The sequence below is a fragment of the Rutilus rutilus genome, assembly GCF_951802725.1.
Source record: "Rutilus rutilus genome assembly, chromosome: 11".
NCBI lineage: Eukaryota > Metazoa > Chordata > Actinopteri > Cypriniformes > Leuciscidae > Rutilus > Rutilus rutilus.
In genome coordinates, this window is record NC_140216.1 from 31,489,892 (window position 1) to 31,511,169 (window position 21,278).

The 21,278-nt window shown below is 48.0% G+C and overlaps 1 protein-coding gene across 1 annotated transcript in view; it reads right to left on the reverse strand.

Annotated features, from left to right (window-relative positions):
- LOC311300234 (nuclear GTPase SLIP-GC-like) overlaps nt 1-21,278 on the reverse strand; it is a 37,398-nt gene that overhangs the window by 6,915 nt on the left and 9,205 nt on the right. The window contains exons 7-10 of the mRNA XM_084424386.1: nt 18,901-18,994; nt 18,608-18,744; nt 18,345-18,518; nt 18,104-18,261 (exon numbers count right to left, since the gene is read on the reverse strand). Of these exons, the coding sequence (XP_084280512.1) occupies nt 18,104-18,261; nt 18,345-18,518; nt 18,608-18,744; nt 18,901-18,994 (563 nt within the window). The remainder of the gene's footprint in view (nt 1-18,103; nt 18,262-18,344; nt 18,519-18,607; nt 18,745-18,900; nt 18,995-21,278) is intronic.

Consider the following 21,278-nt stretch of genomic DNA (forward strand, 5'->3'; position numbering starts at 1 on the left):
ATCCATCTGGATAGCGTGAGTTTCGTGACCGGCAACCCTTTGGTTCGGCCCCCGAAACAGACAAAGAGCTGTTCGGACTGCCTAAACGAGGCCGAACGCTCCAAGTATAATCTCAACGCTCTAACAGGGCAGAGCGTATGAGCATCACTGTCTTCTCCCGAAACTGGGAGGGCCGACAGCGAAATTACCTGCGCTCTGAACGGAGTAGAGAGCACCTTAGGCACGTAACCGTGTTTTGGCTTCAAAAGGACTTTAGAGTCGTTGGGGCCAAACTCAAGACAGGAAGCGCTTATGGAAAGCGCATGTAAGTCCCCTACTCTTTTGACTGACGCCAGTGCCAGTAACAGAGCAGTTTTCAGGGAAAGGGACTTTAGGTCCGTGGACCCCAAGGGTTCAAAGGGGGGTCCCTTGAGGGCCCGTAGAACCAGAGAAAGATCCCAGGCCGGCACTGAGGGAGGCCGAGGCGGGTTGAGCCTCCTGGCTCCTTTAAGGAAGCGAACAATAAGGTCGCATTTTCCCAGAGAAGAGCCAGCCACCAAAACGTGAAAAGCCGCGATGGCTGCCACGTAAACTTTGAGTGTGGACGGGGAACGTCCCGCGTCCAACAGCTCCTGGAGAAAGGAAAGAACCAACGGTACTTCACAAGAGTGAGGGTCGAGGTTTCGAGCCTGACACCAGCTGGAAAACACTGACCATTTAAGGTGGTAGAGACGTCTAGTAGACGGAGCTCTAGCCTCCAGAATAGTATTCAGGACGCCCTCTGGGAGGTCCTGGGGTAGCCGTTGAGCGGCCAGGCATGAAGGGCCCACAAGTCGGGACGGGGGTGCCATATCCTTCTGTTCGCTTGAGCCAATAAGTCGCTCCTCAGAGGAATTGGCCAAGGGTCTGAAACTGACAGCTGCATCAGCTCTGGGAACCAAGATTGGGACCGCCAGAGAGGAGCTATCAAGAGGATCGCACACCCCGTGTTCCTGATCCGTTCGATGACCTGAGGCAGCATCGAGACCGGAGGAAACGCGTAAAGGGGACGATTGGGCCAGTCGTGGGCCAGCGCGTCCTTTTTCTTCGAAAAGAAGATTGGGCAGTGACAGTTGTCTTCTGAGGCGAAGAGGTCTACCTCTGCCTGTCCGAAGATTTCCCATAATAGGAGAACTGTCTGGGGGTGGAGAGACCATTCCTCTGGGGGAACGTTGCCCCGAGAGAGCATGTCTGCTCCTGTATTCAACGTGCCCGGCACGTGAGCTGCTCTGAGCGAGCGCAGATTGGTTTGAGCCCAAAGTAGCAGCTGGGTAGCTATGGCGAGCAGATTGCGGGATCTGAGACCGCCCTGGCGATTTATGTAGGACACCACTGACATGTTGTCCGTCCGGACCAAGACATGGTGTCCTGCCAGGTGTGGAAGGAAGGTTTTTAGGGCCAGAAAAACTGCTCTCATCTCGAGGCAGTTTATGTGTAGGCGTTTCTCCGAGCTCGACCAGAGGCCGGAGGCAGGCCTGCCCTCGTACAGGGCTCCCCAACCTGAGTTGGAGGCATCTGTCGAAATGACCCTCCTTTCTGAGACCACTCCCATGCTCACGCCCTGCTGATACCAGCTGGCGTTCATCCAAGGGGCCAGTGCTAGAATGCAATGCTGGTCCACCCTGATGTTCAGGATACCTGTACGCCAAGCGTGAGGGGGTACCCGAGGTGCTAGCCACAGCTGAAGAGGACGCATGCGCAGTAGACCTAGTTGGAGTACTGAAGCTGCCGAAGCCATAAGGCCCAAAATCCTCTGATACGTTCGAAGGGGTACATGAGTGCCCTTCGTGAACGACGCGGCGAGCTGTTGGATTGAGAGAGCGCGGGTAGAAGTGGGCCACGCTCTCATAAGTACGGAGTCTAGAACTGTTCCCAGGAACGTAATACGCTGACTGGGGGACAGAATACTCTTGGAGAAGTTCACCCTGAGCCCCAGGCATTCTAAATGACTGAGAAGCCAGGCTTTGTGAGTATTGGACTCCGCCTCTGACTGAGTCAAAATGAGCCAGTCGTCGAGGTAGTTCAGGATGCGCATTCCCCGCTGTCTCAGGGGGGAGAGAGCTGCATCCATGCATTTCGTGAACGTACGAGGTGCCAGTGCCAGTCCAAAAGGTAGAACTGTGTACTGGTATGTCTGCCCCTCGAAGGCGAATCTCAAGAATGGCCTGTGGTGGGGGTTCACTTGGATGTGAAAGTACGCGTCTTTTAGATCCACTGAAAAGAACCAATCGCCTGGGCGAATTTGCGCCAGGATGTGTTTGGTTGTAAGCATTCTGAACGGCCGTGTCATGAGGGCTTTGTTCAGATGCCTGAGATCTAAAATGGGTCTTAAGCCGCCGTCCTTCTTCGGAACGAGGAAGTAACGGCTGTAAAACCCTGACTCGCTTAGTGCAGCGGGAACTCTCTCGATAGCCCCCTTTGCCAGCAGACCCTGTACTTCGGTGCGGAGGACATGAACTAGTGTGCTCCTTACTGAAGTTTGAATAACCGCTCGAAAGCGTGGTGGTCTGCGGGAGAACTGAAGCGAGTAACCGCGCTTTATGATGTTCATTACCCACTCTGAGACTCCGGGTATGGCCTGCCATGCCAGAGCCCGATGAACCAGAGGTATGATCATATCTGAAGACTGAGCGCCCGGAGACGGGGGCTCGACTAGACATGAAAGTGAAATTTTGCTCGATTTGTGCTTTTTGTGGGTCGCTGTTAAAACAGCGTTTGTGTGCAGAGGTGCATGACAGATAGCAGGCCCTATTTCTGCATTTAAAACTACTCCAGCCGCCTGAACTGAAGAGGGGGCTGTGAGCAGTGTTCGAGCGATCTTCGGGGCTGGTCCGGCCGCGGCGGGACATGAACCCCTCTTTCTGCCGGTTAGGACGGCTTCTTCGGCTCGAGGTCGAGCGTGAGCTTCGGTCTGGGTCCCTGGCGCTTAGGGAAAGGGTAACGTTTCGCTGGCTTTAAGCGCTGACCGGTCTCAGCCGCTGGGCGGGGCTGATGAACCTGAGGAACTGACTTCTCTGGCCGCGGCGCGCTCTTGGGACGCCGTGAAGCCGAGCTGGAGCGTTTGGGGAGAAAGTGCTTCATAGCACTAGAAGCCTTCTGTGCTTCGGTGAAGCGCTCCGCGAAGCCATTGACAGATGGGCCGAAGAGACCAGATGTGGAGATCGGAGAGTCTAAGAAGGCGGTTCTATCTGCGTCCTTGATCTCCGTCAAGTTAAGCCACAGGTGGCGCTCAAGCACAATCAAACTGGCCATGCTGCGGCCGAGAGCTTGAGCGGTGGTCTTCGTGGCCCGAAGCGCCAAGTCTGAAGCGCTACGGAGGTCTTTCAGGGTGTCCGGGAGAGGGCCTGACTCATCCATGGAGCGGAGGAGTTTGGCCTGGAACGCCTGAAGTGTGGCCATGGCGTGAATCCCCGAGGCAGCTTGGCCAGCGGTGGCGTAGGCACGGGCGGCCAAAGCTGAAGTGGCCCTGCAGGGCTTAGACGGCAGCGTCATCTTAGACCTCCAACTGCCTGCAGTGGGAGGACATAAATGGACGGCGACCGCTTCTTCGATGGGGGGAAGAGACACGTAGCCCTTCTCTTCAGCGCCGTCGACAGAGGAGAGCGTGTGAGAAGCGGAAGCGCGCGTTCGCGCTGAAAAGGGCGCGCGCCAGCTTTTAGTGAGCTCCTCGTGGACCTCCGGCAGAAAAGGAGCGGCGCGCTGACGGGGGGCCTGTTGGCGGCCCGGCAGGTACCACTCGTCGAGGCGGCCTCTTGCAGGTTCAGCTGGGGAAAGCCAGTTGAGTCCTAGTTCGTCGACAGCGCGAGACATGACACGGAAAAGTTCGGCGTCGATGTTCGCACGTGTGTCAGGACGATCGCTCAGAGAAGAGGGGGCGGGGTCCACAGAGCCCGACCATTCCTCGCTCTCGGATGCCGCCACAGAAACAGCGTCATCCTCATCCGCCGATCCGCCAAAAGAAACGAGTCCCGCCGCTTCGAGAGAGGGGCGTTGGTCGCTTCTCGCGAACAGAACCGGGGATTGGGAGGCGGGTGAAGCACGCGGGGAGAGACCCGGCGTGAGCTCTTCAACCTCACCGCTTTCGGGGATCCTCTGATCTCGTCGCTTCTTCCTACGGGGCTCGTGGGGCGCCGAAGACGGAAGTGAAGCGGGTTCGCCCTCTGAAGTAGCGAGGGCGAGACGTGACCGGAGAACCGCCATGGTCATGCTGTCGCAGTGTGGACAGCCGCCTTTAGTGAGCGCTGCCTCGGTGTGCTCAGGACCGAGACAGACCGCGCACAGTGTGTGTCTGTCAGACACATGCAGGGAAACCCCGCAGGACTCGCAAACAGACATTTGAAACAACGCTGTTCGCGCGCTGTGAAAACAGCGGTATGCTCTTTTAGATAGTGCAAAAAGGATACTCGTCGGATACCACAGGGAAACGCTCAGCCGGCGATCTGCGAGGATGATCTGCCAAAACCTGAAGCTGTTCCGCTGAAGGGCTTCTCAACGACGAGCGGCTTCTCTCTGGAGATTTCAGCGAAGAGGTGAGTCTCGAAGCTGAAGGAGATTAGATCTGTTTTATGGCGAGATTTCTCTGTATTTATACTCTTCTGCCACGCCCTATTTGGCGCGCTCGAGTATGGCAGGGCGCCAAGCTCTCTGATTGGTTCGTGCGCCTCTGCTCTCTCGCCATTGGTTCGTGCAGTTGCATGCAGCATAGCCTATCAGCTAGCTCGCGCGAGCCTGATGCTCTCGCTTATGCTGCAGCAATGCGTTTTAAAATAAAGGCTTCAATATTCTCGAGAAAAGGAGTTTTCCCACAGCGTTTGCAACGCAGTACGAGAGAACGTTCTCGTAAGGGAACAAGGCTCGGTCGAATGGAAGAATTTGATATTGTTAAGCTTCGCCTGTGAAAGCAAACCTCAGGAACTTCCTGTGTTGTGGCAGAATTTTGACATAAAAACATGTGTCCTTGAGGTTGATTTTGACCAACCAATCTTTGTGTTGAATTTGAGACACAGTCATTGAATATTCGACATAGACTTTTTATATGAAAAGTCAACTTGAATATTCTGAAATAATGGTTCATACTACGAAGGTCTGAAAATGGACGCAACCCCTCATCTTTTTTGGGAACCAGGAAATAGTGGATGTAATAACCTGCCTGTCTGGGAGGGGAACATGTTTTGTGGCCCTTTTGTCCAGCAGAGTTGCAGCTCTTGTATCAGCAAATGCGCCTGTTCTGGATTCACAGTGGTGGAGACCACGCCATTGAAATGCTGAGGATGGTGTGAAAACTATATTCTGTAGCCTTTTCCTATGGTTCTTAAAGCCCAAGGAGATATGTTTGGCAGTACACACTGCAAACTTCTCCGAAAGGAGCACTAATTTTGATGCCTCGTCTCTAGTGTTGTTTTTGGCGGCCTGTTTTAACCAAAATGTTCTTTTAGCCAAACCCATTTCAAACAAGGTTATCTTATTATATTATTGTTACCTTATAGACTCAAGAATACATCCATTCCAGACACGGAAGACACTCTGATTTAAAATTTTTACATATTTATTTTACCAACCAAACCTCTATGCACACCTTGGCAATAGAATCGCCATTGGCTAGTGCATTTTTTGGGTTACTCGCCAGACTGATATACTGTATATATATATGTAATTCCACCAAATCAGATTATCATTGTAAAATGGCACAGCTTTTTAAATATCTAAATGTACACTCTTAAAATCAGTCAATCAAGCATTATATTATGATAATCAAGCATTAGACTATTTAATGATAGAACTTTAGTAATTAGAACTAAAACTTGATAATCATGCATAAATGCATATTTGTCATTTTAACAGAACTTAAACTGAACTGGTGGTGCTTAAGATATTGTTGGTCATTCAGTGTTTCTAAAAAATAAAATAAAAATAAAAAAGATAATAGTAATTGATAATATTAATTATTATTAAAAGATAAACCTACTACAAATTCTACAACTAATAATGACAATATACAACCATAGACTGTAACAAATATATAGCATAGGCCTACAACACATGAGCTGCTGGGTTCATGAATGTTAATCACCTTGTCAGCATTCGTTCGCTCTGATTTGCTGAAATTAAAACAAGGATGAGTGCCATCCAATAAGATTGCCGCTTGCACCTTAGTTCCGCCCACTACCAGAGAAACATCTTGGTTACTAATGTAACCCTCGCTCCCAACAGACAACACCAGACAGTGACGGCAGAGCGGACTCTGCCAAGGGAAAGACACGGGCTCACCGCAGGGAGCTAATTGTGGAAGAATATGCATATGGGATCACCAGAGGGATCACCACATATGGAACCCAGCCTAGTACAAGTTACACGTAGCATACGAGCACTAGGCCTGGCGTCGGACGCTCCGCAACGTCCGACTGCCGAAGGGGTGTGGAGGAACTCTACAGGATTCACCTGAGTGGGGAACTCGACTGGAGCAAAAACACATGTATCTGTTCCAGTGGAAGGGAGTGGCGCAGCAAGCTGACACTAAAGCAGGAACTTTGGTGTTACTGGCTGGTAAAAGCGAGCACACAGGAAGAAACCAGCTCAACACGTAGGCTATAAAACCTAGCGAACGTGTTAGGTGTCGCCCAGCCCGCAGCTCTACAGATGTCTGTCAACGAGGCGCCGTGTGCCAGTGCCCAGGAAGAAGCAACACCCCTAGTGGAGTTCCCTCTCAACCCGGGCAGGCAGGGCACGCCTTGGGCTTCGTAAGCCAAGGCGATGGCATCCACTATCCAGTGGGCCACCCTCTGCTTGGAGTCAGCCTTTCCCTTCTGCTGGCCTCCGTAACAGACGAAGAGCTGATCTGAGGTCCTGAGGCTTTGCGTTCTGTCCACGTACAGATGCAGAGCGTGAATGGGACAGAGAAAAGCCAGGGCTGGGTCTGCCTCCTCCGAAGACAGCGCTTGCAGGTTCACTACCTGGTCCCAGAAGGGAGTGGAAGGAACCTTGGGCACGTATCCGGGTCGGGGTCTCAGGATAACGTGATACTTAGCCGGGCCGAATTCTAGGCATGATTCGTTGACCGAAAATGCATGTAGGTCCCCTACCCTCTTGATAGAGGCCAATGCAACCAGGAGTACCGTTTTACAGGACAGAATTTTTTAACTCCACTGACTGCAAAGGCTCAAAGGGTGGTCTCTGAAGTGCCGAAAGGACCAGAGACAAATCCGAAGAGGGTATAGAGAGTGGGCGAGGCGGATTTAGTCTTCTCGCCCCTCTCAGAAACCTGACGATCAGGTCGTGCTTTCCCAAAGACTTACCTTCAAGTGCATCGTGATGTGCGTCAATCGCGGCAACATACAGTTTAAGGGTGGAAGGAGACAGCCTTCACTCCAACCCTTCTTGCAGGAAGGAAAGCACGGTCTGACCGAGCAAGATCGAGGGTTCTCGATCTTGAGAAGAACACCAGTCAACAAACATGTTCCACTTCAATGCATAGAGGCGCATGGTAAAGGGGGCTCTAGCGGAAGTGATGGTGTCAACTACAGCTTGGGGCAGGTCACATAGAACCCTCCACGTTCCGACCAGGGACCAGACATGGAGTTTCCAGAGGTCTGGGCGCGGGTGCCATAGGGTGCCCCATCCCTGAGAGAGCAGGTCCTCTCTCAGAGGAATGGGCCAGGGAGGGGCTGTCGCGAGGAGCACTAGTTCCGGGAGCCAGGTCTGGTTGGGCCAATGCGGCGCCACTAGCAAGACCTGCTTCTCGTCCTCCATAACTTTGCACAAGGTCTGTGCAAGAAGGCTCATTGGGGGAAATGCATACTTGCGTAGGCAGCTGTGTGCCAGAGCATCCGTGCCGAGGGTCCCCTCGGTCAGGGAATAGAACAACTGGCAGTGAGACGTGTCCTGGGCGGCAAACAGATCTATCTGTGCGGTCCCGAAGCGCCTGAAAAACAGCTGGACCACCTGGGGATGGAGTCACCATTCTCCCGGTTGCACCTGCTGCCGTGAAAGCTCGTCGGCTGCACGGTTGAGCAGGCCCGAAATGTAAATGGCACGAAACAACCTCAGATGCTTCTGACTTCAGAGGAGGAGATGGCGGGAGAGTTGTGACATGCGGTGGGGCGTAGACCACCTTGGCGGCTGATGTACGCAACGGTCGCAGTGATGTTCATACGGACCAATAGATGCTTGCCTAGTAGCGCCATTTTGAAGCTGCTCAGCGCAAGATGTACTGCTAACATTTTGAGGCAGTTGATGTGCCAATGCAGTTGATACCCCGTCCACAGACCTGAAGCTGCATGACCGTTGTACGTGGCCCCCCAGCCGGTGGCAGAGGCATCCATGGAGACCACAGAATGCCTGGACACTTGTTCTAGGGGAACACCTGCCCACAGGAACGAAGGGTCCGACCACAAGCTGAGAGTTTGGCGACAGTGCGGGGTCACTTGGACCTGGCACGAGCCGCTCTGCCACGCCCATCTCGGGACTCGATCGTGGAGCCAGTGTTGGAGCGGCCTCATATGAAGCAATTTGAGTGGCGTTACCGCGGCTGCAGATGCCACATGCCCCAGGAGCCTCTGAAACAGTTTCAGTGGTGCCGCTGTCCTGCGTCTGAGCGAGCTCACACAGTTCAACGCTGACTGGACACGGGCCTCGGTGAGGCTCGCTGTCGTGTTGATCAAGTCCAACTCCATACCGAGGAAAGAGATCCTCTGCCTGGGGATGAGTTTGCTCTTTTCCCAGTTGACCCGAAGCCCTAGGTGGCTGCGGTGACTGAGCACATGTCCCTGTGTTCGCACAACTGCTCTCTCGACTGCAGTGTTAATTTTGGCAGCCATTTTTTATTTATTCTTAATCTCGTTGTAATCTTCAGACGAACATGCTTATTGGTCTTAGTCACATTTTAGTCATTTTGTCTTTAATAGTTTTAGTCTAGTTTTAGTTGAGAAAAAGTCATTGCATTTTTTGTCAACTTTTAGTCAAACTGCAGTTACCGACATTATTTTTGGTAGCTATTTATATGCAGTCTTTAGGCAAAAAAAAACGAAGTGATACTTGTAACGCAAAGCAGATGATCTAAATTAGCGTCATCCTCCCCGTGCTAAAACCCCCTTCGAGTCTCTAGGGGATTTAATTAACTTACTGGAATCCTCATACACAAACACCCTCTATTCTCTTGAACTGCGACATTCAGAGCAAATGGCGTCTACCCCCTCTCCATTTGTGTAAATCATTGATTTCTGATCAGAGAACACAGATCTGTTTTCCCTGGGTAAACAGCTCAGCATCCTGTCTTATCAAGATACTGAAACATATGGCCGGCAAGACGCCTCTCTGGCGGCCACCCCGCTGACATTTCCCCTATCACTCAACGCCTCAGAACAAGACAACATTGTTAACAAATGTTCGACCATGTACCCTGGTTAATGTCATCAATTCAAGAAGATACGCACATACCTACACTCTCCCCCGAAAAGGGGGGAGAGGACAAAAGTTCGCCACGCGGTTCAAACGTTTGAATGACTCTGCATACACACACACATACGCACATACATACAAACCTCGGAAGGACAAAAGTTCAACACGCGGTGCGAACTGCGAATGAACTTTAGACACACACACTGTGAGACACTCTCATCCCTGGACTTTGTGGTCAAAAATCACCCTTTTGTCAATGTATTGTTGAAATGTATTTGTGCTGTGTCTCATGGTCCCCATACGGCAGACCGATATAACTAAGTTTTATTGTATAATCAAAAGTGAAATGCTTATTATTAGAAAGAATCATGTAACTCCTTGTTATTAACTGCCAGAATCACGATCAGTGGTACCGTTGTGTTTCAAGAAAAACCAACGGTGTTGAATTCTTAACTCAAAGTATGAAATTATGCATTCTTTCATTTATACCAAGTTACAAAGTTTATGAACAAAGTTTATTCCTTTCGGACCTCGACCTAGAAGGGCGTGTACTTAGCGAACAAAGAAAGCTTTGGCGCCACAAGGCCGTACAAAATGATTGGACTGGGCACGCGAGGAAGGCGTGGCTGGTTTCCTTCATAACACAGGACCACGCTCTATTCTGGGCAGTTCGCCAGAGAGAGAAACCCGCCTCCTTCCTCCTTCGGAACCTTCGTTTTATTTTCGTTTTATTCTAAGTCTTTCTTTTCTTGATACTCTACTTCAGTTTGATATTTTCCTTGAAACACCAACGAAACCAACTTAAAGCCCATGTTGCAGGTTAGAGTACCCAGTAAGCCAATGTATAGAAAAATAATGTAGGAACTAGATTTAAATATAAACATATACTTATAAAACGCTATTTAGGCTTCTGGGGTCGTTTTTGTGAGAAATTTTTACTTCCGCATTTGAAAATCGCTTAAACCGCCGAACCTGAAGTGACGTAACATGAGGTAGAGCGGTCAAAGTAAATCAACTAGCGAATAGGAAAGCAATGGATGACAGCTCGGAAAGGGAATTGTAGCCTAAATGTTTACTCGTATGATATATATATAATTCATTTATAATTGATATATATGATGATATCATATAATTATGAGCCTGATATGAAGCCAAGTGAGCAGGACAGGCCAGGGTTAGACAGAACAACGGTGAGTTGTGGTGTGAGGAGAACAGGGCGAGAGAACAGTGTTAGCTTATAGATGTATTCACGTTAGCCGACGATATGTATAACACTATGCTCAGATCACAATACTGTACAGATTATTATCATCATGTATCAGGCAATAGCAAAGCTAGTACTTAGACCCTTACCTGCATGTATTGTGTGTGTCAGCCATTAGGAGACCGTTTCCAGAGGAAGAGGGACTTTATAAAGGCTTTGAATTAACCCATTTGGTGACGATGAATAAAATAAATGATCACAATCACAACTGTCTTACTGTATATAAACTTTATATGTAGAAACAGCCAACACAAACATTAAAGTCGGTTTGTAAAGATTGAAAATGAATTATAGAACATAATATATTATATTTATAATAATAATAATAGTGTCGGCTGCAGACTAATAACAAACACATAAATGCATTACATTACAAGTTTATGTAGGATATGTTAATGAATTAAATTAAGACAAGGCACATTTTGTAAAACAGATGTACAATAAGTGATCTCTGACGGATCCGTGAGCGTCATGTTTCCCGCTGGCGGCCGAACCACATGCTGATGGCGGACCGTCACCGGGCGACCCGATGAAGGAGCTGGGACAGTGTGCACATATCGCCGGGATTATAATCATTCGGTCCACACTACCGCGTTTTTCAAAGCAGAAGCAGAAGTGAAGTCCCGTCTCTTACCCGGCACAAAACGCACACTGGCACGGAAGATTGCACCGTCCTTTTTCTTATTCGGAAACCTGTGGACTCGATGTCCTGACAGGCCATAATTCACAATCATTTACCACGACGTGATTCATTGAAATACAATAAGCACAGAAAACACACTGAATCATGACCGCTCCAACTGACTACCAACCTATCTCTGCACTGAGCGCGAACGCAGAGCCAAACGACTACCTCATGTGACGTCATATGACGCGATGGTGAAAAAAAACGCTTTTCAACACGGTCAAGGAAATGGTCACGTTTTCTATTAAATTTGTGCCCTTATGTCTTGCAAAACAATTTTTAATCCTGCATTTACTTTTCATATGGTATTTTCATACAAGGTTATATTAAAAAAAAAAAAAAAAAAAACCTGCAACATGGGCTTTAAGATTAAATCACCTTTGGCTAAGTTTGCGCACACTCTGAGTTACCATCTCATCGACTCCGCTTTGAAGACGTACTCGACCACGTGGCTCCCGACTCCTTTATCCAACACACCCACACGAGAGGGCAAAAACAAGTACAAATTTTGAATTTGCAATCCGGAAAGAACTGTTGTTTAACTTTGTCTAGAAATTGCTAAGCCTTTGGGGTCTCTTTTGAGGAAAACTGTTGAAATATCTACTTGATCTTTTGTCTTTGAATCTTTCTCAAACTTACACTCACACACACACGCATGTTTTCTCAAACCTACACTCACACACACACACACGCACGTTTTCTCAAACTTACACTCACACACACACACGTGCTCCTAAACCCACACACGCTCTCACTCTTTTACGCACACACCAAATCCTCTAACTCTCTCTCTCTCTCTCTCCCTCTCTCACCCTCAAAAATCCTCTCATACTCTTCTTTTATTTTATTTCTTATTGCGATCGTGTTATATTGTTTGTTTTGATTGTTATGCATATTTACTGCTGCGTGTTATTGATTCGTACATGTAACCTTTAGCTTGTTTTATATTAAATTCCATAATCTTTTGAATTGAATTTGTCTCCTTGTTCCATGATTTAAGTCCCTGAAAGTGCGATCTAAGTTACAGCCCTATTTTAGTTTCACTATCAAAATCTCTAAATTGTCTAAAACCCAGAAATAGTTTTCCTAGTGGCCACAGGAAAATTGATTGTCGGTGTAACTTAAATTACTCCGTCATTTGTGGTCATACAGAAAAAAGAAATATGAAAAAGGAATCTGTGAGATGTCTACTTTTGTATGTGTCCACTTACAAACAAATCAAAACATTGTGCTTTTGTAAAATAAAGAAAATAAACAGAGTGTGCTTTCTGCCTCTCCGTCTCAGTGAACTTTTTTTTCTTGAGCACGTCTATAAACTGAAACAAAACTCAGTGAATACTTGTCACACATTCATGAGCCATATATCTTTATAAACATTTAAGTGTGTACTTTTAAATTATCGAATTCAAACTGAAAACAAATATTCTCTGTTTAAGTAATTTGTATAAAACCAACAAGATGTCCAGTTTCTCAAACGCTTGCTCATTATTTTTAATTTGACCACGTCCACGCGCGCAAAAGAGATTCACATGCAAATCTCCACATGGAACGCGAACACGCTCATTAGCTCAAAAACAAAGCACCAAACTTCATAAGTCTCTGCTTTTCGTCGAGTTTGGAAGACACGCCGTGAGCTTACATTGGATTTACCTCAGAAGAAGAAGAACGCGACAAGAAAGATGTAAGGTAAGAAATTCTTAATTATATTAGTTAAATATTATTGTTGCATAAACTTAACATTGCAGTTGAACTGTTGCTAGATATATGGTGAATATTATAATATTTAGACCCGTGTTTATTGTTAAATACTGTGTTTGTGATATCTGCTCAAACGTAGATATGTATAATATGGTAACCATAATGTTTCATATTTAGAAGCGCGCTGTGCGTTTGAATGTAACATATTTTGGAGCGTGCTGTGCATTTGAATGTAACATATTTTGGAGCGCGCTGTGCGTTTGAATTTTTCATATGCAAAACGCGCTGTGCGTTTGAAAAGCAAAACGCACCAAACATTACATTAGGCAACAAATATCTGACAGGATAAAACAACTGACAGGACCAGCGGTCAGCATAGGAGGCACGGCAAGAGCGCGCAAGTGGTTTTTCAGAATACTCAGTTCTCCTGTTATTTCAGTGTTGTATTTGACTCAAGGTAAGCCTATCTTCGATTCTCTGCTTATTTTTTATTTTTAACTTCACATAATTCTGCATTTTATTTAGACGCGTTGCTACATTAATAAACAGCCGCGTGTGAAAATTATTATTGCAGTTTAATTGCACTTAAGTATTGGCTCCTAGCAGTTTCGATTTGGACCATTTTCGCTTTATTGACTTAATTGCCGGACGAAACAGCTGTCCTCACTCAAGTGGTGAAATCATTATATCTATATCTATGTAGATTTGCGCGCTTTCGCGGAAGCGTCAGCGGAAGTGTTCAGCTCTCGTGTTCAGCCTCCTCGTGTGAAGACCGACTTGGGTAAAGACCAGCGACTCTACCTGCGCGACTCCACCGAGCAAGGACACCAGAAAGGCACTTAAGTATCTCCTTTTCCCTTCCCACTTTTTATCTTATTTTTCACCTTACTCAACATGTGCTTTCAATACATTCCTGTTATCTCTCGGCAACGCCCTTTCATCACGCGCAAAAGGCAGCGCAATACTGCTAATCCCAGATTAAGGAGAAAACCCCAGGCACCCATGAGAAATAGAGAGCACCTGAAAATCTCCTACTCTCCTCAGAGAAGTAAAGGCTAATAAAAAAGCTACCTTGAGGGAAGATTTTTGGCCTCAGTCGACTCCAGAGGTTCTAAGGGGGCCTCGACCAGCCCTTCGAGAAGTCCAGTACGAGCCACAGGTCTCATCCTCCGAGCCCCACGGAGAAAACGTATGACCAGCTGATGTCTCCCCAGAGGCCCATCACCCAGAGGAGCGTGGAAAGCTGCAATGGCAGCCACGTACGCCTTGAGTGTGGACGGGGTAAGATGAGCCAAGAGGCGATCTTGGAGGAGCTCCAGCACTGAAGCCAACCGGGCAGTTAACTGGGTCCACCTTACGCTCTCTACACCAAGTGGAAACACATTCCACTTTAGGCCGTTCAATCTCCTCGTGGAAGGAGCTCTGGAACTGAGTATGGTTTAAACCACTCCAGTCAACAGGCCAACCTCTAGGTACTGAGCCCCCTCAGGGGCCAGGCCCAAAGTTTCCACAGGTCTGGTCGAGGGTGAATATTGAGCCCCCGGCCTGTGGAAGCAGGTCCCTCCTCAGAGGGATCTGCCAAGGCTGGCCTGCCAGGAGTGCTATGATGAAAACCATACTCGGGCCGGCCAGTACGGCGCAACTAGAAGTAGGCTGATCCCGTCTCGGCGGACCCTCTCCAGAACTCCCGGGAGAAGAGCGATCGGGGGGAAAGTATACAGGCGTAGCCTCAGCCACGTCTGTACCATGGCATCCAAACCCAATGGGGCTAGATGGGTGAGAGAAAACCACAGTGGACAGTGGGACGTCCCTCAAGACGCAAACAAATCCACTTCCACTGGGCCGAACTTCTCGCATAGCGGCTTCACTACCTCGGTGGGAAGTCTCCATTCCCCGGGCCTCAGCCCCTGCCTCAACAGGATGTCTGCTCTCTGATTCTGGTCCCCTGGGACGTGCATTGCTCTGAGAGATAACAGTTTCCCAAGGGACCACAGGAGGATCTGATGCGCCAATCTGGATAGAGGGCACAATCTCAGAACCCCCTGATGAATCAAGTAAGAGACCACCGACACATTGTCTGTGTGGTGACCCCTGAGGTCTGGGAGAAAGCTCCTCAGAGCCCTGCCATCCATGACCGCGCCCCAGCCCGTGAGAGAGGCGTCTGTCGAAGCGGGTTTCCGGCGACATGACGCTCCCAGCACGGGGCCTTGGGACAGAAACCAAGCTTTCTTCCACATAGATAGGGAACGAAGGCACCTGCGTGTAACCCTGATAATGCGGAATGGGTTCCCCCTTGGTTTCCAACCACCACTGCAGTGCCCTCATGTGCAGCAGGCTGAAAGGAATGATGTTGGACACTGCTGCCATGAGCCCTAACACTCTCTGAAAATGTTTTACAGTGATGGCTTGGCCTAGCTTTATCCTGGTCACCGTGGCCAGGATGGACTCGATCCGTGCAAGAGACACTTGTGCCCGCATCGTGACAGAGTCCCGCACCATTCCCAGGAACGTGGTTCTCTGGGCTAGTGCCAACAAGCTCTTTTCGTGTTGAGTCTCAACCCCCGGCTCTGGATGTGGGCAAGGACGACATCTCAATGCCGAACTGCCAGCTCTTGTGACTGGGCCAAAAACAGCCAGTCACCCAGAAGCCTCAGCGGTGCTAGAGCTGCATCCATGCATTTGTTAAATGTGCGAGGGGAGAGAGCTAGGCCGAACAGAACCCGATATTGGTATGCTTCGCCCCTGAAAGCGAACCTCAGGAACTTCCTGTGAGATGGAAGGATGGATATGTGGAAGTATGCGTCCTTCAGATCTATCATGACAAACCAATCCTCGGATTGAGTTTGATTCACGATGGCAAGCATCTTGAACCTGAACCTCCTCAGAGACCGATTCCAGTGCCTGAGATCTAATATTGGACGTAACCCCCCATCCTTCTTGGGAACTATGAAGTAGAGGCTGTAAAACCCGGACTCCCTGTCTGGTGGAGGAATACGTTCTATAGCCTCCTTTACCAGCAGGGAGTTTACTTCTTGTTCCAATACCCGACCCTGCTTTGGGTCGACTACAGTCCAGACCACCCCGTTGAACTTTGGTGGGCGGAAACCGAACTGCTGTATAATAAAAGCTGAATAATTCCAGATGAACTCAGTTATTTTGACAGGAAAATACAAACAAGAATATTATTTACATGTAGCGCCTCGATTTTGCGTGGTATGCAAGACTCTCTCTCGCTCTCTTTGCGTGTGTAAAAGAAACGCAACGGCGAGTCGCGCGCCTTCACACAAGAGTTTATGATACGTCAAATACAGGTACGCTGAGCTGAATTTGAAATACTAACGTTAGAACAGATAGCTTGACGGAGAGCAAAACTCTCAAGCGCTCAGTCAGTGTTCAGTGAGTGAAAATATATCTATGCTAAACTTATACTTGGCATGTAACACACACACTGGTGAGTAAAATCTAAGAATTTATTAGCCAATGGCTAATGATATACATTACTTAGTCGCCCAGAGTGAAATTTACTCGCATATGCGAGTGATTTACTCGCATTTTAGAGGGTTGCCAACCCAAAGACAAACCCCGGCTGGCCGGCCATCGGTCCCTTTCTCTGTGTCAGACTTAACTTTGTTTGTTGTCGTTTACGCTAACTCACCGCAGATGCATCTTCTAAATAATGCCGCGAGTGGGGCTTGAGGAAGTGACGTCGCCTGTGTCTGCGCAGTGTGACCTGATGCAGCTCCTGAAGGGAGACAGGAAACAGAAATACTGCAAAATAATAATAATAACGCGACTAAACGTGACTAAACGAGACGAACTAACGTTATAACATTTCATTTCATCTTGTTTTGGTCATTTTATTCATCAACAATATTGCATTATACATTTAATTATAGTCATCGTCACATGACCAGCATGTACGTTGCTTCTCGTCTTGTTTTCGTCTCATGATAAGTTCATTGACGACGATATTTAGCCATAATTTTCATTGACGAAAGCAACACTACTTGTGACTCAACGTCTCGTAAAGTTTATGGGGGAATGTTAAATGTCCCTTGTCCTGTGGAACAGCAGGAAGCAACTGAATATTTAACATTTCGCTGGAAACCACTGACCCCCGAAACACTAACGGTGGCGGGGATGGAACAGCAGTGTCATGAGGGTGTCAGGAAGGTGTCAGTTACTTAATATATTTTTATGTGCCATAAAAAAGCATCTATCTATGATAAAAGTAATCCACACGGCTCACGTTGTGCGTCGGGTCAGGGGTTACTCTTCCACCGTAAATCGATCCGTACAGCCGTCTGCCGGAAGCTAGTTATTTTAGTCGATAAAGTTTTAAATATGGATATTTTTCTAACACGAATGCCCGCAGGGCATATATTTTATTTCATTGAATAGCAGCCTTTGTGAATTCACAACAGCACTATTCTATAGTATTCTAGTATTCTATAGTATAGTATTTTAATACATCGTTCAGCTTTAGAGAATGGTCTAATAATGCGGTTCATGGATTCTCGTCCGTGGAATGCACCACTTCCGGTATTTTATCACTTACTTGACACAGATAAATTGCAGTCGAGGATTTTTTAAATCGTGACAGCCCTATGTCATACATTTACTCATGATTAACTGTACATTAGTTAAGCATGAATTAATGCATATTAGTTCACCCGTATTGTAAAGTGTTACCCTTTTTCTGTAGAACCTATGCAGCTGTCTTGTGAATGACTTGTTGCTAGAAGGAAAACTGTACTAGCCCAATCATATTGTTGGTCCTGCTCAGACTTCATAGGACACAAACATGGGGATACTGTTCACTTTACAAAACATATGGCCTCAAATTAATCTGCAATGGTCATCTGTTTCTTTCTGGGCACCAGAGTCATTTGCTGGTTTACTGCTCTAGCTACATGCATGCTACAGTTGGTGCACATTTACAATCTTGTTAGTCACTGACCAAGCATTGTGGGTTGTTTTCATTTCAATTTATTCTAAATGAAACAAAGGGGGACATAGAAATAGAATGATAAATCAGCTCTTACGGAAAAATCTCATTGAAATCTTCTTGAAGACACTCATGAAGGTTTTTGGCCAATCCCTTGTTTAGGTCTAGGTATACATCCCTATTTTTCGACAAATAGTTCCCTCCATTCCTGCACAAAGCTTGAAGGATTTTATGGAATCGTCTTCCATCCTTATTCTGAGTGACAACACAAAAAATACCAGTGTAAAAATGGCAAGAAAGTTGTAATTCATTTTGTAGTACATTAAAATCACACTTACGAGTACTATCTCATCCTTTGTGGTAGCAACACATGATTGCTTTGATTTTTGCACTCCCTTTGAGAGACGTTGTTCCAGAACCCTATAAATGTTGTCAAAACTATTGTCCAATTCATTCAGTGCCATCTTTAGGTTATTCTCCAACTCATTGTGAATGCTGTCTCTTGTTTCGTTCTAAAACACAACCATCCAACAGGAGAGAAATACAGAATAATACATACTGGCATGCATTCTGAAAAAAATCTGCATGTGAAATATCATACCGTTTTCTTTTCTGTATCCTGTTGGACACTTTGAATCAAGGACAAAACTCCCTTTGCTTCATTGACATAATCTCTAGTCAGTTCTCTCTTTATGTTCTTGTTAAGAATCCTCAGATCATCCTGCAGCTTTGGGATATCTACAGACATACACAGTTTCCAAAACACAAGGGTACGATATAGATTAATTTCATCAGAGCTTAGTCTGGTTCATAAATTATTCATCTTCAGATTAATCAAAAATATATATTTTTGTCATGAATAATGGTAAAATAAAGGCAATGGAGATAGTTTACCTGTTTCACTAGGTTCAAGATTAGATTCGGGGTCAAAGAATGCATTGGAACTTACAGTAAAAACTTGAAAATCATTGTCAGTGCTGAATATTTTCTAAAAAAGAAAGAAAGAAAGAAAGAAAGAAAGAAAGAAAGAAAGAAAGAAGGAAAGAAAGAAAGAAAGAAAATAATAATAGACATAGTTTTAAAGAAAACTTCCCGGTTCCCTTTCAGTTCGGTCACGTTCAACATAGAAAAAACGAGCCAATGCACATTGGCGTGCAAGATTTGCATCTCGTGCTCCGCCCCGCAGCGTGGGTATAAATATGGAAGCAGACGCAAGCACCACTTGTCTTTCGCTTCGGAGCCGATCGGATGTCGATGTCTCTGAAGAGTATTGGAGTATCTTCAACGAGCGAGTGTGTCAGTGCATCTTCTGCAAGTCTCTCCTGGTACTAGTGTGTTTACAGCGCAAGTGCAGCAGTGATCGCGAGCCTTCTGAGCTCTCAACTGCTGTTTTGAGAGCATTATTTGTGTTTGTTTGTTCTGACGGTTGGTTAGAGGGCAAAGAGGGTGAGTGCTTCACTGGTACACTGACACATCTCCTGTCAGTGTTGCCGCAGTCATTCCCGTGTGCTCCAGCACTGGTTGAGAGTACTATTTCCTGAAAGACCAACACGGGTGTGTCTGCGTCTTTTTCAAGATGCCATTCCACCCGTGCGTTTCTGGTTTTGCTGAAGCGCCTTTTGTGGATGGTTCATGTTCCCATTGCGGGAACATGACTATCTCTGTGTTGAGATCGAGACTCGCCTTCATTCGTTAAGGTGGAGTCCCCATTCTCATGCCCTGCTCTAGTGTCCCCTCTGGAAAATCCCAGAGGAGACCTACTGAGCCGTGTGGGATGGGTGATCTGAGGATCACAGTGAGGGCTTCCCCACCCGGTAACCAGTTCCCGTGGGCCCCTCACTCCTCTTTCACACCGCAGCTGGTGGAGCTCCCAAATGAACGTGCTGGTCCCTCTGTAGTGGACTGACCAGTCGTGTCTTTCAGGGCTCCTCCTGAGGACAGGATGTCAAACGCTGCATCGGATGGGGAGCTGGATTCTTGAGATGATGATTCAGCTGCGCTGCCTCCTTCTGGGAGAGTAGCGTTGCCCGAGTTGGATCCAGAAATGTCAGCTATGCTGAAACGGGGCGCCGAGACGGTTGGGCTCGCGTGGAACCCTCCACCGTGTCCCAAACAGTCACGGTTGGATGATTGGTTTCTCGGGGCAGACAGGGCTGGTCCTAAGCCTGCCGCCCCAGTGCCATTCTTTCCCGAGGTGCATGAGGAGGTTACTAGGTCGTGGATGGCACCTTTTTCTGCCAGAAACCGCCTTAGTACCTCCTCCCCCCTCACTACCCTTGACGGAGGAATGGCGAAGGATTGCGAGACTATCCCTCCAATAGAGCAGTCTGTCACGATGCAGCTGTGTCCAGAGATCGCTACCTCTTGGAAGGGTGATCCTCGTCTCCCCTCTCGGGCCTGTAAGTTCTCGTCTGTTCTCACGGGCAAGGCTTACAAAGCCTGTGGGCAAGTCGCTTCCTCCCTGCATGCCATGGCGTTGCTGCAGTTCCACCAAGCCAAAGCACTCATGGACATGCACAAGGGTAGTCCAGACCGTGAGCTCATGGGTGAGCTCCGCACCGGAACCGGCCTTGCCCTCCAGGGATTGAAGGTTGCGGCTAACGCGGTTGGCCTGGTGATGCCCACCCTAGTGGTCAAGGAGCGCCATCTCTGGCTTAACCTGGCCGATATGAGGGAGACTCGAAGATTTGGTTCCTGGACTCCCCCATTTCCCAGGTTGGGCTCTTCGGCGACGTGGTCGAGAATTTCGCCCAACAGTTCTCCACCGCCCAGAAGCAGACGGAAGCGATCCAGCACATCCTGCCCTGGCGGCCTGCTGCTGCCTCCACAATTGCCGAGGGTGTCCCCTTGCCGCCACCACTGCTCCCGCTAGGCCACAGCAGCAGCCTTCACCCCCAACTCAGCATGGAGCTGGCCGCAGGCAGCGGCCGGAACCAGCTCTTCGGAAGATGGTGACCAAACCACTCCCTCCCCATGAGGAGGGGCGGGTGGAGAATCTGTTTTGTGTCTGTTCGCCGCAGTAACGCCGCTGGTACAATGAAGCCATCTCCTCCTATGGAGTCAGAAGCATCTGAGGTCGCTTCGTGCCACTTACATCCCCAGCCTGCTCAATCGTGCCGCCAAAGAGCTCTCATAACAGCCTGTGGCCCGGGAGAGTGGAGACTCCATCTCTAGGTGGTCCAGCTGATTTGGGACCACTTCGGGGCCGCACAGATAGATCTGTTTTGCCTCTCCGGACTCGTCCCATTGCCAGTTGTTTTACTCCATGACCG